This window comes from Sciurus vulgaris (assembly GCF_902686455.1).
Source record: "Sciurus vulgaris genome assembly, chromosome: 8".
Taxonomy (NCBI): Eukaryota; Metazoa; Chordata; class Mammalia; order Rodentia; family Sciuridae; genus Sciurus; species Sciurus vulgaris.
The window spans coordinates 52,092,081-52,104,717 of NC_136468.1; the positions used below are offsets into that span (position 1 = coordinate 52,092,081).

Genomic DNA, 12,637 nt, shown 5'->3' on the forward strand with positions numbered 1-12,637 from the left:
GTAGCTGCTAAAAATATGTGCCTCTTTTATATTAAATTAATTAAATATAAATAAAATTTAAAATTCAGTTCCTGAATCACACTCTCATATTTCAAAAACTCTGCAGCCACAGCTGTCTTAAGGCCACAACATTGGGCAGTACAGATACTGACGAATCAGGTCGAACTTTTAATTACCACTAGCCTTCCTGAGCACTAGCCTGATTTCTCCGGCCTAGTGATGGAAAATGAGTTTTTCCTTATATATAATTTTGAGGGTATCTATTGTGAATCAGGCAATGTGAACCTGTCAGAGTCTGAGGCCTACGCACCTGATGGGTCAGAGACCAGGCAAAGTAGATTGTCTGAGGTGCTGAGGGTTGGGTTCTGCTCCACTGCATAACTCTGGACTGCACAGGAAACCCAGGTACCTACTTGTATACAGAATGGCCCCTAAAGATGTCCACCTGCTAATCCCCGAAACCTGTGAATGTGCTACCTTCCATAGCAAAATGGACCTACAGAGATGATTAAGGCTACACACTTTAAAACAGGGAGATTAATCAGGTGAGCTCACTCATTACATGGCCTTCTTCGGGGGCAGAGAACTTAGTGGGGAAATGAGGAAGAATGGGAAGTCAGAGTGATCTGAAGCTGGTTTGAAGAAGGAGGCACAACTTGAGACACACACAGGAAGCCCAGAGGAGCTGGTTCTGCTTTCTGGTTGACAACCAAAAAGGAACTGGGGATCTCAGCTCCAACCCCACAGGAAACTAAATCCTGCCAACAATCTGAATGAGCTTGGGATTAAATTCTCCACAAGAGCCTCCAAATCTGAGCCAAGGCCAGCTGACATCTTGATTTTGACCTTCTGAGATCCAGGGCAAAGAAATTAGCTGATCCCACCGAGACTTCTGCCTGACAAAAGGGTGAGATAAGATATTTGTGGTACCTTATGGCAATACATTTAGGGTCATTTGTTATTGCAATCACAGAATACAAATCCCCACTTTATACTGGGAGAAGCAGAACTTGAGTTCGCCCTGCTAGAAAGTTTTGGGGAACAGTACGAGATAGCCCAATTCCATCCTCTTCCTGTGGGAAATGAGCAGCCCACCTGCCCCTGAAAGCTCTGTGCAGCTTCAGAAGTGCAGCTGGGTTTTATTCCTTAATGAGCTGGATGGCAGAGGAAGGTATTAGCTTCCCCAGAAGAGCGTGGTGTGCTTTTGGATGAGGAGTCCAACCCATAATCTGAAAGGATGAGAAACAATAGCTGTTGCCAACTCCCAAGCCAGGCACGTACTGCCAATTAGTGAGAGAGGAGATGGATATTTTCTGTCCATCAGAAGTGGAACAAAAACCAAGTGCCCAGCATATAACAAAGAGCATGGGCCCTGCCCTTGGCCACCACCAGGGGTTATTAATGACAGTGAATTCTTTGCTATAAAACAAACAAACAAGCAAAACATGGATAAGAAGTCTGGCAATGACACAGAATGATAGGATGTCAGTCCCTGGGGGCAATGAGAACTGTGTGGAATAGGTGACAAGTCTCACTCCCAGGGTGAGTGGGTGGCTGGCAGGCCTGTCAGCTCTGTCACTTAGACTGTCACAAGCCCAGCCTTTATCCTGTTGCTGACACATTGCCCACAGTGGTGCAGGGGAGACCTGACTGGTGGTGTGGGTGGTCAGCCTGCTGCAAATGCTGTCTTTCTAGGATAAAGGAAGTCAGGTTTCCACTTTGTCCAGGTTCTGCTGCTGCATGAAACCTAGACTGAGAATGACATTTGCTCCCAGAAGAGATCTCTCCACCTAAAGGTGCAGCAAGAACAAAATAAAAGGAGCTATAAGCCCACATGAATATCAGAGTTTTAAAACTGATAATACTGGTGTCCTTCCAAAAGGTTCACTGAGCATGTTTTTATTTTTGTAAGCTACAAAATGCAGGTGATAATATCTACCCCAATTACCTCCAAGTCCTATGTAAGGACATGTGATGATGTGACACATACATAGAAGCAAAAAAAAAAAAAAAAAAAAAAAAAAAGGCTTGGAGGTAACAAATACATCCCAGCTTTTTACTAGTATGTGTCACATGTTTTCACATTTATGTTGTTGCTACTACTAGGGATGAGGACCAGGTCTTTGGTAAATTTATCAGCTGGTTCTCAGAGGGCTTCCTCCTGGTCCTCCTGGAACCAGCCCCAAACTGTATTTTTAGATAGACCTTAATTGTACCTTCTTTGAATTCTCTAGGACACTCACCAAGGCCTAGAAAGCAACTCTTATTTTATGACCTCCCCTTTTTTTCCTTTGGGGAATCCAATCTGCAGTATCCTAGAAGAACTACTATCTGTTAGATGGTTTAGAGGGTCTGTTAGAATTACTCTCTGTCTAGAGGTTTAGAGGATCTGAAGAATGCACGCTTTCAGTAACTGAACTAATGATTCATTCTTATGAAAACATGTGTCCCCAGAAATTGCTCTAAACTGCAACTTTGAAGCAAGCAGGTGAGCTTTTGGGGCCTTCAAATAATATCATGCACAGGTGTCCAAGGTTGGAACAAGAGACCTGCTTGGCTCTGACCATTCATGTGTTGAACACTGTAGAAGAATGTGGTGAGGAGATACTCCCCATGCAGCCTTCTACTGCTGGGTTTGACTCCACAGAGCCGGGCAGTCAGTAATCACAGCTATCCTTCGAGTTAAGAGCCTGGAATCCCAGAATGTCTGCTTTAGTGTCTGCTTTAGAGCTTGTCACCCTCAACGAGTCCCCCTCCCCCAAAGAATGAATAGATGATGTACAGAATAACTCCTTTGAAAATGTTATGAGACAAACTCTCCAGGCACTAAATAAATTAAAACTGCTACTTTGAAGTAAATAGAATTATAACAAAAATAATCAACAGTGAAAAAAATGTGGAAGAGGAGAAAGACGATTTCAAGATTAGAATCAACTCAACTGCTCCTCCTAGTGTGTTAACAGTGTTCTCACCTTCCTCGCACTTCTAAGCTGGCAGAGAAATTTGCTGTACATTATTTTGTTAGATATTTAGATTAATGTAAAACAATAGGGTGGAGTGGCAAACAGGGTTTTTCAATTTCTTGAGAAGGCACTGACTTAAATTTCAATGGAACAAAAAAAAAAAAAACATAAGAGAGTACCTCTAACAATCAAAAAGTTAAAGTTAGCTTCTTCCTCTAAGAGTCAGTTTAAATACATTGTTTTATGCATATGTTACACAACCATCTAGCAAGTCATCTCTAAAATATGTTTGAGAGGTTAAACATGGAGTCAGATAAAACACATAGGGAAAAATCAAGAACACAAAGTTGGAAACATCTAAGTCTTCCAAATTTGGGCTTTGACTTGGCTGGCATGTTAAAAATGTTTTCTTTTCTATTTTTGCTTTTCCAGAAAGGTGGCTTCATTACAGTTCCTGTCTATACTGCACATTTTAAAATATCAATTTATGTGAGTTTTTAGGAGGAATCCAGTTGGATTTGACTGACAAAATGATTCTATGCAGAACAAAAGCGTGAGGGGAAGAAGCAGGAAAAGGTTGACTTGCACCTATTTGAAGCCTATGGGTGGGTTCTGCTACATCAGCTGCTTACTGTGTTTTCCAGATCTGTCTTCTGTGACTTGGTGGTTTATCCTTAGTTCTCAGTTCAATATTTTCAAACCTCCCAAATTGTTCAGCTGTTAAAAAGTTCCAAAACAAGCAAATGTGTTCCTGGAACCTTACCCTTGACTTTGCTGGAGACTATATACTAAGGCTTCTTCTCCAGCCAAAATAATAAAAGATCTTTTAAGTGGCTGGAATTCTTGGTTGATTGCACATACATGCCAATGTCAGACAACTATAAATAGAGAGATTTGGAAGAGAAATAGGGAGAGTCTTTATAACACCAATGAAATATAATGGAATGTTTTGAAGGCAGTCAGAAAACAGTACATATTTTAAGATTTGTCTCTCTTAGCCCCAAATCCCCTTTATACAGGAAGAGCTCACATGGATCATGCACTTCCAGTATGAGAGAATAAAAGGGCTTTCTTTTCTTTATTGATGTAATTTATTCTTCCCAATCCTATAATTAAGATTTCTTCTTTGTATTATGCATTTTGGTTTGGATATCTGTTGGATCTTTTGATATGTCCCCCCATCACTGCTTTGTTTTCCCAGAATACTAAAAAAAAAATCTTTCAAAGGATAAAATTATGCCTATGGTTACTGATATAAATTAAGTCAGTAGGGAACTGCATGGGTGTTACCTAGGGCAGATACAGACCCCAAATGAACTGGGTCATGTGTGACAGCTAGGCAGAGACTGAAGGATTCATTTTAGAAATTCCTATGCACTTAGGTGGGTTAATATCTCTACTCACTTTAATAGCTGGGTTCATGCATATCTCTAAAAGCATGAGTACTTCATTTTGAACAGAAACTTACATATTTTTATATTAATGCACCCATCTTATATTAACTCACCTGGAATGAATTCAAACTAGTTCACCCTATTCTGAAGCTATAAACATTGTACAACATTATACAAAGAGAATTTACCAATTGCTTCAGTTTACAAATTTTGCTACAGATAAGCAAATCACTCATCAGTAATTTAGAAAACCAGTATTTGTTTAATAGTATTTTAATGCAATTCCTTCTACCTTAGGCCATATTCCTGAAGTGAGAGATGTTGGAATGTCAATGATGGTTTCAAAGTACATTTGGAGGAAGAGTCAATAATATAATTAATGTCTGAATTCTTAGTTCTCTTGAAATTTCATTAAGTTTAAATTGGCTAAAGGCCATAGTTTAGCTCCAAAGATTGAGCACTTAATACTGGCATAACAGAAAATAATATTTTAATAATATTTTTAGTGATGATTTTAATATTTAGTGTTTCTGAAATAAACCCTTATGACAACAAAAATAAGATTCATGGGGACTTAAAACTAGTGTGATGCTGAACAAGTCATGTTCATAATTTAAAAATCTTTCCTCAAGCTTAACCTTTAATAATTTCCCCTAAACTATTTAAGTAACTTTAAGTTTAACTTTATAATTCTATAGATCGATTACCCACGATCATATGTAGCTGCTATGCATTGCATGGTTGGTCGTATTTTCCTGTTACTTCAAGTACAGGGTAAGACTTTCAATTGTTTTACCAAGAAGTATGGCACAAAGTAGTTACCAGTTGGACAAAACTTTCTGAGTGACTTGGAGAGAGGAACGTGTTTGTTTCAATAGGGTAGGAGCTGCACACTCAGTACTACCTGGTGGACTTAAGGTACCTTGGCCAGGGACCAGTAAAGGGGTAGGTGAAAGGTGAGGAGCAAGCTCAGAACGCTCCCTGCAGAGGGCCTGCTCCCAGGGTAAAGCACAGACTGAAAACTGACACTAAATGGCAAAAGCAAAGCCCAGTGTCAGGCAGAAATGGTTATACCAGTATGCTTTTCTAAGTACAGATTTTTTTTGTTATTGTTATTTTTTTCCCTTCCCTCCCACCTCTCCCACCCCTCTTTTCCCTCTATACAGTCCTTCCTTCCTAAAGTACAGCAGTTTAATGTATGCATTCCGTGAGTTCCTCACCATCCATTGTCCGCTGTTTCTTCTGACAGCATTGATTAAAAAGCAGTTTTAAAAAGGAGTTTTGTTTTTTTTTCCCCCATAACTGATGATGCCCAAAATGATTGATGTCCTCACAGTAAAAAGTGAGGCCATAGCATTAAATTCCCCATGGATGAAATGTTATAACAAAGGACAGTCTATTTAATCAAAGAAGTTTCAGTTATCTGTTCTCCAGCATTATGCTTGCCACGTGATGCCTGAGACTAAAAGGGAGCGGCTCAATTACTCTGTGTTCCAACTTCCAGAGATTTGCTAACAGGTTGGCTTGCAGCAAAAGATTCCTAAATAACTTAACTAACAGGTTGGCTTGCAGCAAAAGATTCCTAAATAACTTAACAAAAACCAGATCTTTGTATTTTGTGATGTTTTGAAACCAATAAGTACAACTATTTCAACAAGGCCAGATGATAGAACAGAAATGAAAAAGCAGAGTACAAATACTTCAGATGATACATGGATTTGGCTTCCTAATATGACTTGGCGGGGGGGGAACAGGTAAATGGAAAAAATCGGAGACACTGGTTTCATCTAAAAAGTTGTCACCAACTTTTAGATCGTTTAGATTAGAAAGTCACTGTATTGTATTTTTTATAAATGTTGTTCTGCTGATAGTAAAATATTTCCTGGAATTTAGTTACACAAGTGAATTTTAGGATTTACAATCCTGACCCAATGCCACGTCTCTCTAGGAACCCAAACCCGTACTGCTTTATGGCTCATGCTGAACAGGGCAGCTGACACACAGTTAGGGTTTGGTAACAGTCTAAAGGCGACATAAATGAATGCAGAACAGTATGAATGAATGAAAAAAGTGTCATGAAGAACTTTTCAGGTGGGTTGTCAACATTAAGAGAGAGAGAAAGAAAAGGAGCAAAATCTGTATAAAGACTTACTTATTCCATGCTTGTCTAAGGTTTTTAGAGCTGTACAGGGTAAAGCGTTCTGAAATAAAAAAAGAAAAATGGTAAACAATCTTCATACCACATGTATATATTGAAAGTATGTTGAAGAAAACTCAGCTTTTAAAAGACAGTGTTTGAGTGAGTCTTTGGTGGGTAAGCCATGGTAAAGTTGTCAATGGAGACTGGGCATTTTTTTTTTTTAAGAGTAAAACAGGAAGATTGTGATATCTTACACAATGCTTTCTTTTGTCTAGAATGATTTACTTCATACTCTAGTGTCTTTAGTCATTATTTTTTTAAGAATGACTTTTAATTGAATTTTTTAAAAATTTCTTTTTTAAAAGAAATACAAATTCCAAATCTCCAAACTCTAAGTTGGTTTATAGAAGAACACAGGCACAAAGATCAGGTGAGATTGGTTGTTTTTTCTATGATTTCTCTGACCAAATATAGCAATGTTGGATCTTCTTTCTTATGATAATGTGGTATTTACATATGATCAAAACCGAAGTATTCTTGTGGAATAGTGTATATTTACATTCATCACTGGGCAACCATTATTAGATTTTTTTTTAAGTGAAAAAGAAACATGTTTGTTTAACCAAGTTAAACAATAAAGCAATATGGAAGAGATATCATGAGTCTCCTCAACTGCTCCCTATTTTCCATCCCTGATAACACAGTGATTGTTAGTGGCTTGATATGTCCCTTTCCACATAACTCTTCATAAATGCACATATATAAAATACCTATATACAAATACATATTCTATTAAGTTTTTAAATGGATTTTACATTAAACATTACTGAGACTTTTTTTTTGGCATTTAATAACCTATACTGGATGTTCTTCAAATCAAGGAAATATATGTAATGATTATTTTAAAACTGTGTAACATTCCATAGGATAAAAATACCATAACTTAGCTGGTGAACCTTTAGGTAGTATCCAGTTTCTTTTCCCTTACAAAGGATGTTTCAATAAATATCATGGAACATCTATCTCTAAACATGATACTTTCATTTTTTTTTTGATAGATACCCCCATATAAAATTGCTTGGCAAACAGCATGCATGTTTTACTTTTTAATAGATGCTGAAGAATTATTTCTCATATTCCCACCAGCAGTGAAAAAGAATGTCTTTTTTTCCCACTTTTCCCAGCACTAGTTGTTACCAGTGTTTTACATTTTTGCCAAACCTGTGCTTGATAAAGCATGCTGGGGGTTCTTTTCATATGCTTTCTGGTCACTTGCATTTCTTCTTCGATTTATTTCAAATTTCAGTTTTCATAGCTGATACTAATCTTAATATTGGGTTGTTGGTGGTCCTTTATCAATTTATATAAGTTTTTGGTATATGATCAAGTACACACACACACAGAGCAATGCACCAAATAATGGCATTTTTGACAATGATGGACTACATACAAGCATACAATAGTGGTCCCATAAGATTACAGTAGAGTTGAAAAACTCTTATTACCTAGTTAGGTGATAGTCATTGTATTATTACGTATTAGTCACAAGTTTGTAGTGATGCTGGTGTACACATGGTATAGCATGTCCAATTATGGAAAATAATAATACTTTATGATAATAAATGATCGTTACTGTTAATGATAATAAATGACTATGTTATGTACTAATAATAGTATGGATTGCTATTCTATACTTTTTATTATTAAGAGAGAGCACATAGGCAGGTCCCTCAGGAGGGATTCCAGAAGGTACTGTCACAAGAGATGACAGCTCAATGCTTGTTACAGGCCCTTAAGACTTTCCAGTGGATGAGATGTGGTGGTGGAGACATGACATTGGTGACATTGCTCTGTGTGGGCCTAGGTTAACATGTGTCTGTCTTATAGTTTTTAACAAAAAAAAGTTTAAAAAGCAAAATAAAAAAAATAAAATTTTTAAATGGAAGAAAGCTTAGAGAGTAAGAATATAAAGGTATGTCTGTATAGTTGTACAAAGAATGTTGTAAGCTAAATATTATTACAAAAGGAACAAAATGTTTTAAAAAATTAAAAGTATATAAAATGAAAGTTACGGCAAGTTGAGGTCAATTGCTTATTGAAGAAAAATGTAGCTTATATTCCAGAACAGGTGAGACAGACAATGAAAACATAAACACCACTATCACCACCATCATCACCACTAAACACAAGAAAATGAACTACCTAGTTTGAGAATATGTGTCAGTGTTTGAGCAAAGTAAACCAAGGAGATGCTAGGCAGAGTGACCAGCATGGGGACACTTTAGGCCAGGTGATGAGGGCAGGTCACTAGAAAACAAAATAGTTTCCTGCTGGAAATCTGGTTTGAATTCCATTAAAATACACTTTCATGTGAAGATGAGGACATGAAATCTTTGCATATTAGATACAGTGCATCTTTTCACTCAGGAAGTGTTCATGTGCACATTCTTTGAAACATTAAGAAATTTATTTTTCCATATCAATACCATTTCTTTTTAATGATTTAATACTGAATAGGCTTCATTTTGCTTAATATTGGCTGATTTCCTTTGTCAGTGTCATCTGCTTTTAATCATAAGATTTTAAATGGTCTATGTTGCTTTCATTACAGTATGTTTCATGTGTAAGAACACCACTGTATAAGAACAACAAAAAGAAATTTAAAAACACTTGGCTTCCTATCTCTAAACCAGAATGTACTCAGAAGGAATGACTGGAAACACTGTGCAATGATTTTCTCCTTCATGTGTTCATTTGTTCTTTCATTCATTCATTAGAGCAACTGCTGTGTGTCAGGTAGAGTTCTTGGGGCTAAGGACAGTGGAGGGAGTCAAATACTCGTCCTGCCTGCAGGAAGCTGGCATTCTAGGAAGGAGTGTGCAAGGCTGGAGCACTCTGGAGATGAGGATGGCTGGAGCAAAGAACCCAGGGAGGGGACAGAGGGTAGGGCTTTAAGACAGGGACTAGGCCTTTTTTTTATTTTTTTAAAGGAATTTTTAAGCAATTCATCTTTTGTTTGGAGAATACACTATAGGAAACAAGGCTGGAAACAGGGAGACCAAAAAATAACTTATAACTGTCTAGGAGCAAGACCATTAGACTTAGGCTATGGTAACAGAGTGACTGCAGTTAAGAAGAGTCTAGAAACAGTTGAAAGGAGAGGCAGGAAGATTTATTAATGAATGAGATAGGGGTGCTACAGAAAGGAAGAAGGACTCGCAAAGAACTTCCCATCTGTCATTTCCAGGTTTCAAAGATGTGGAATTTCATACACAACTCAGAGAGTACTTGGAGAATAAATTGAGTCCCATGATTCAAAAACATTTAAAATATAGCTCTCATGAAGTTTGGAGTTATTATTCAAAAAAAGCATACATAATTTCTGAATTTATCTTCTAATAGAGCATTATAAGATGTAACACAATGCAACCAGTTAGTGTAGAATAGAAAATTAAAGGTGTTTTCTAGATTTGAAGATGAAATGACAAGGAAAAGGGACAGAAATGGGAAGAATAGTTTTTTATATAAAGTTTAAAAAAATCATTATCTAAAGTCGGGTATAAAAAAGCAAGAGATATTTTTTAAATTAATTACATCAAATGTCCTTATAAAACAAATTTGATTCCCTTAGTAACTTTGTACTCCTCACAAAGCAATTTTAATAATTTGCTATGATTTCAGAATGAACAAGAATTTCATTACAGATAAAATTAATACAATCTTGCATTTACAAGTAAATTATTTTTCTTCACAATTAATGCCTGCACATAAATATTAGTTCTAAGAATTGTCTCTATTTAGAGCTTGACAGGATATGCTAATAGAATTTTTTCCTCAGAAATACAATATGTCAATTTTAGCTGTGCATAAAAGAGACAAAATTGATAGTGAAATTGGCCATATAAGAGAAAAAAAAATTAAGGAAGTTTGAAGCCTCATTTTCAGCTTTACTTTTCATCATTATTCACATAAAATATTAATTCTTTTAGCAAATATTGTCTGGGCACCTGCCTGTGTGCCAGCTGATGTACTGAATAACAGGCCTACAAAAATGAGTAAGTCCTGGCCATGATTCAGTAGCACAGAAATATAAACATAGAATTACAGACACAGGTTGAAAAATGCTACACAGTCCCTGAAGAGGCCAGAGTCAAAGCCACTATCTGCATCTGTTTCTTTCGTTTCAGTATGAAGAGAAGACACACAGGGCCTGTTCACTTGTACCCAGTTTCCTTTAGGTCTTTACTGTAGAAAGTACACAATTCCATGTGGAGCCATTTCTAACATTTCTAACATGCATTACATATATAACTAGATTAAAAGATTATATTTTAAAAACTACTTCCATCAGAAATAAAAGTAATGTTCCATTACAATGAAAGCAACATAATTAGCCATGTAAGGTTTAGAAACAAAAAGATGCTTAAATTAGTGCTCTAAACCTGTAACAGGTGTATTTCATAAAATAGTCAACTGCCTCTGAATAGCTTTATCAAATTATTCAAGTATTTGCATATGAATGTTTTAAACTGTTCACCTTCAGTTAAGTTTACTCTTCCTACTTTAATGTCAGCTTTCTCTTTCCAATTATATTTAAACTAGAAGTTTAGAGTGTCGTTATTTAAAGTGTTGGCCAACTCATAGCATAACTGAGGAGTGCAATTAATTTAAACCTGCAGGCTGATTTTCACCTTCTCTTATTGCAGGGACATTGCAGAGGATGATCTCCACGCAGCGGGAGACTAGGGAGAAGAGCCTGCAGAGAAGAAATCACTTGCTATGCCACATGAGGCAGGAGGGGACAGAAGGCTGCAAAGGTTTTCCCTCAAACTCACTGCCTGTGCCTTCAACTCCTAGACATTCCACAGAAAACAACTGGAGAACAATGCTACATATTGTAAAGTCTCACAGCTTAAAAGAGCTGGGCCTTATACGACTTGAAATATGAAAACAAACTACCCACATGAAGATAAAACCTAAATTGAATTTTATTCATTTGCTTATAGGTATGCACTGTATACTCCAGGAGATTAATTTAAAATTTTACTCTCCTCATTCTCTTTTCACAAATGTTTTTGAATCTTATAAGATTCTGCTGTGTTTTTAACTCCAATAACGGTAGAACATGAGTAAAATGTTTAACCAGAAAACCAATAAAAAAGGCTGCAGTACATGCAAAGGAATTGAAAGACTGAATCAGGATTCCTAGCTAACAATTTCTTTTGCAGGGTGTGGGGGTAGACAAGGAGGGGTGGCAACAGAAAGGACATCTTAAAAGGTTCAAGCTTTAGTATATGTTTTGCAAATAGACTAGATATCATACAATAAAATAATACTTTAGAATAAGCATTTAGTTTCTAAGTCAGTATAAAAATGATATGCAAAATGCCATAAGCAATGCTAGATGTTCTTTATAGTTAACTTCTTTAAATCTCATATTCAATTATTAACAATTTAAATTCAGGATTATTTTGCATTATAATAAATACATTTACTCTAGCTGAGTTGGTAAGAAAGTGTAAGGATGAACGCTCACCATTCTAAAGGGTTCCCCTCTCCAGCCCCACCCCTTTCATCTGGCAGAAGCATTAAGCCCAGGGCCTCTGTTGGAATTAGTCTGGTGGAGGAAAAAGGCTCCAGTTCTTTATAAGCGTGAACAATTAGCATAGTCATGAATCACTTTGGTTACATTTCAAACAATTGCCCTAATTATTTGTTTATGTAACAGATAATATCCTCAAATCTTTTTGGAAGGATTTGAAGGTGCAAGCGTTCATTCATTTTTCTCATCATTTTACAAATATTTATTTCACAGCTACTGTTTGCAAGGCACTGTGAATACAACAGTGCAGAAAGCACACAAGGGCATAAATAGACTACAGTAAATAGTGCACACCAATACTAAAAGCCTTGTGGTGGAAGAAAACCATACTCATAAATATTCATGAAAATTTGTATGCATATTTTACTTTCTCATACTAACCAGGCTGGCAGTGGACATTTCAGTTAATAATTTGATTAAGATATAAAGAGCTGGATCTATAGTCCTTGGAACATAAGTAAAGCAAAGTTCATGTACAGCAGCAGAGAGTTTACTTTGAATAGGGAGGGCTAGGCTTGTTCCAAACTGAGGATTTTAG

The 12,637-nt window shown here is 36.6% G+C and overlaps 1 protein-coding gene and 2 long non-coding RNA genes across 9 annotated transcripts in view; 2 read left to right on the forward strand and 1 right to left on the reverse strand.

The window, feature by feature from the left end:
* The window catches only part of CDK14 (cyclin dependent kinase 14), a 603,169-nt gene that overhangs the window by 120,766 nt on the left and 469,766 nt on the right, over positions 1–12,637 (reverse strand). For all 7 annotated transcript variants that reach the window (XM_079152093.1, XM_079152094.1, XM_079152096.1 and 4 more), the window contains one exon: positions 6,510–6,558. In XM_079152093.1, coding sequence (XP_079008219.1) covers positions 6,510–6,558 — 49 coding nt within the window. The remainder of the gene's footprint in view (positions 1–6,509; positions 6,559–12,637) is intronic.
* LOC306668593 lies at positions 5,540–6,103 on the forward strand. Its single transcript, XR_013765908.1, has 2 exons — positions 5,540–5,875; positions 5,918–6,103. It is a non-coding gene; the product is annotated as an uncharacterized lncRNA (long non-coding RNA).
* On the forward strand, positions 6,630–11,640 carry LOC306668592. The gene is made up of 2 exons (XR_013765907.1): positions 6,630–6,927; positions 9,275–11,640. It is a non-coding gene; the product is annotated as an uncharacterized lncRNA (long non-coding RNA).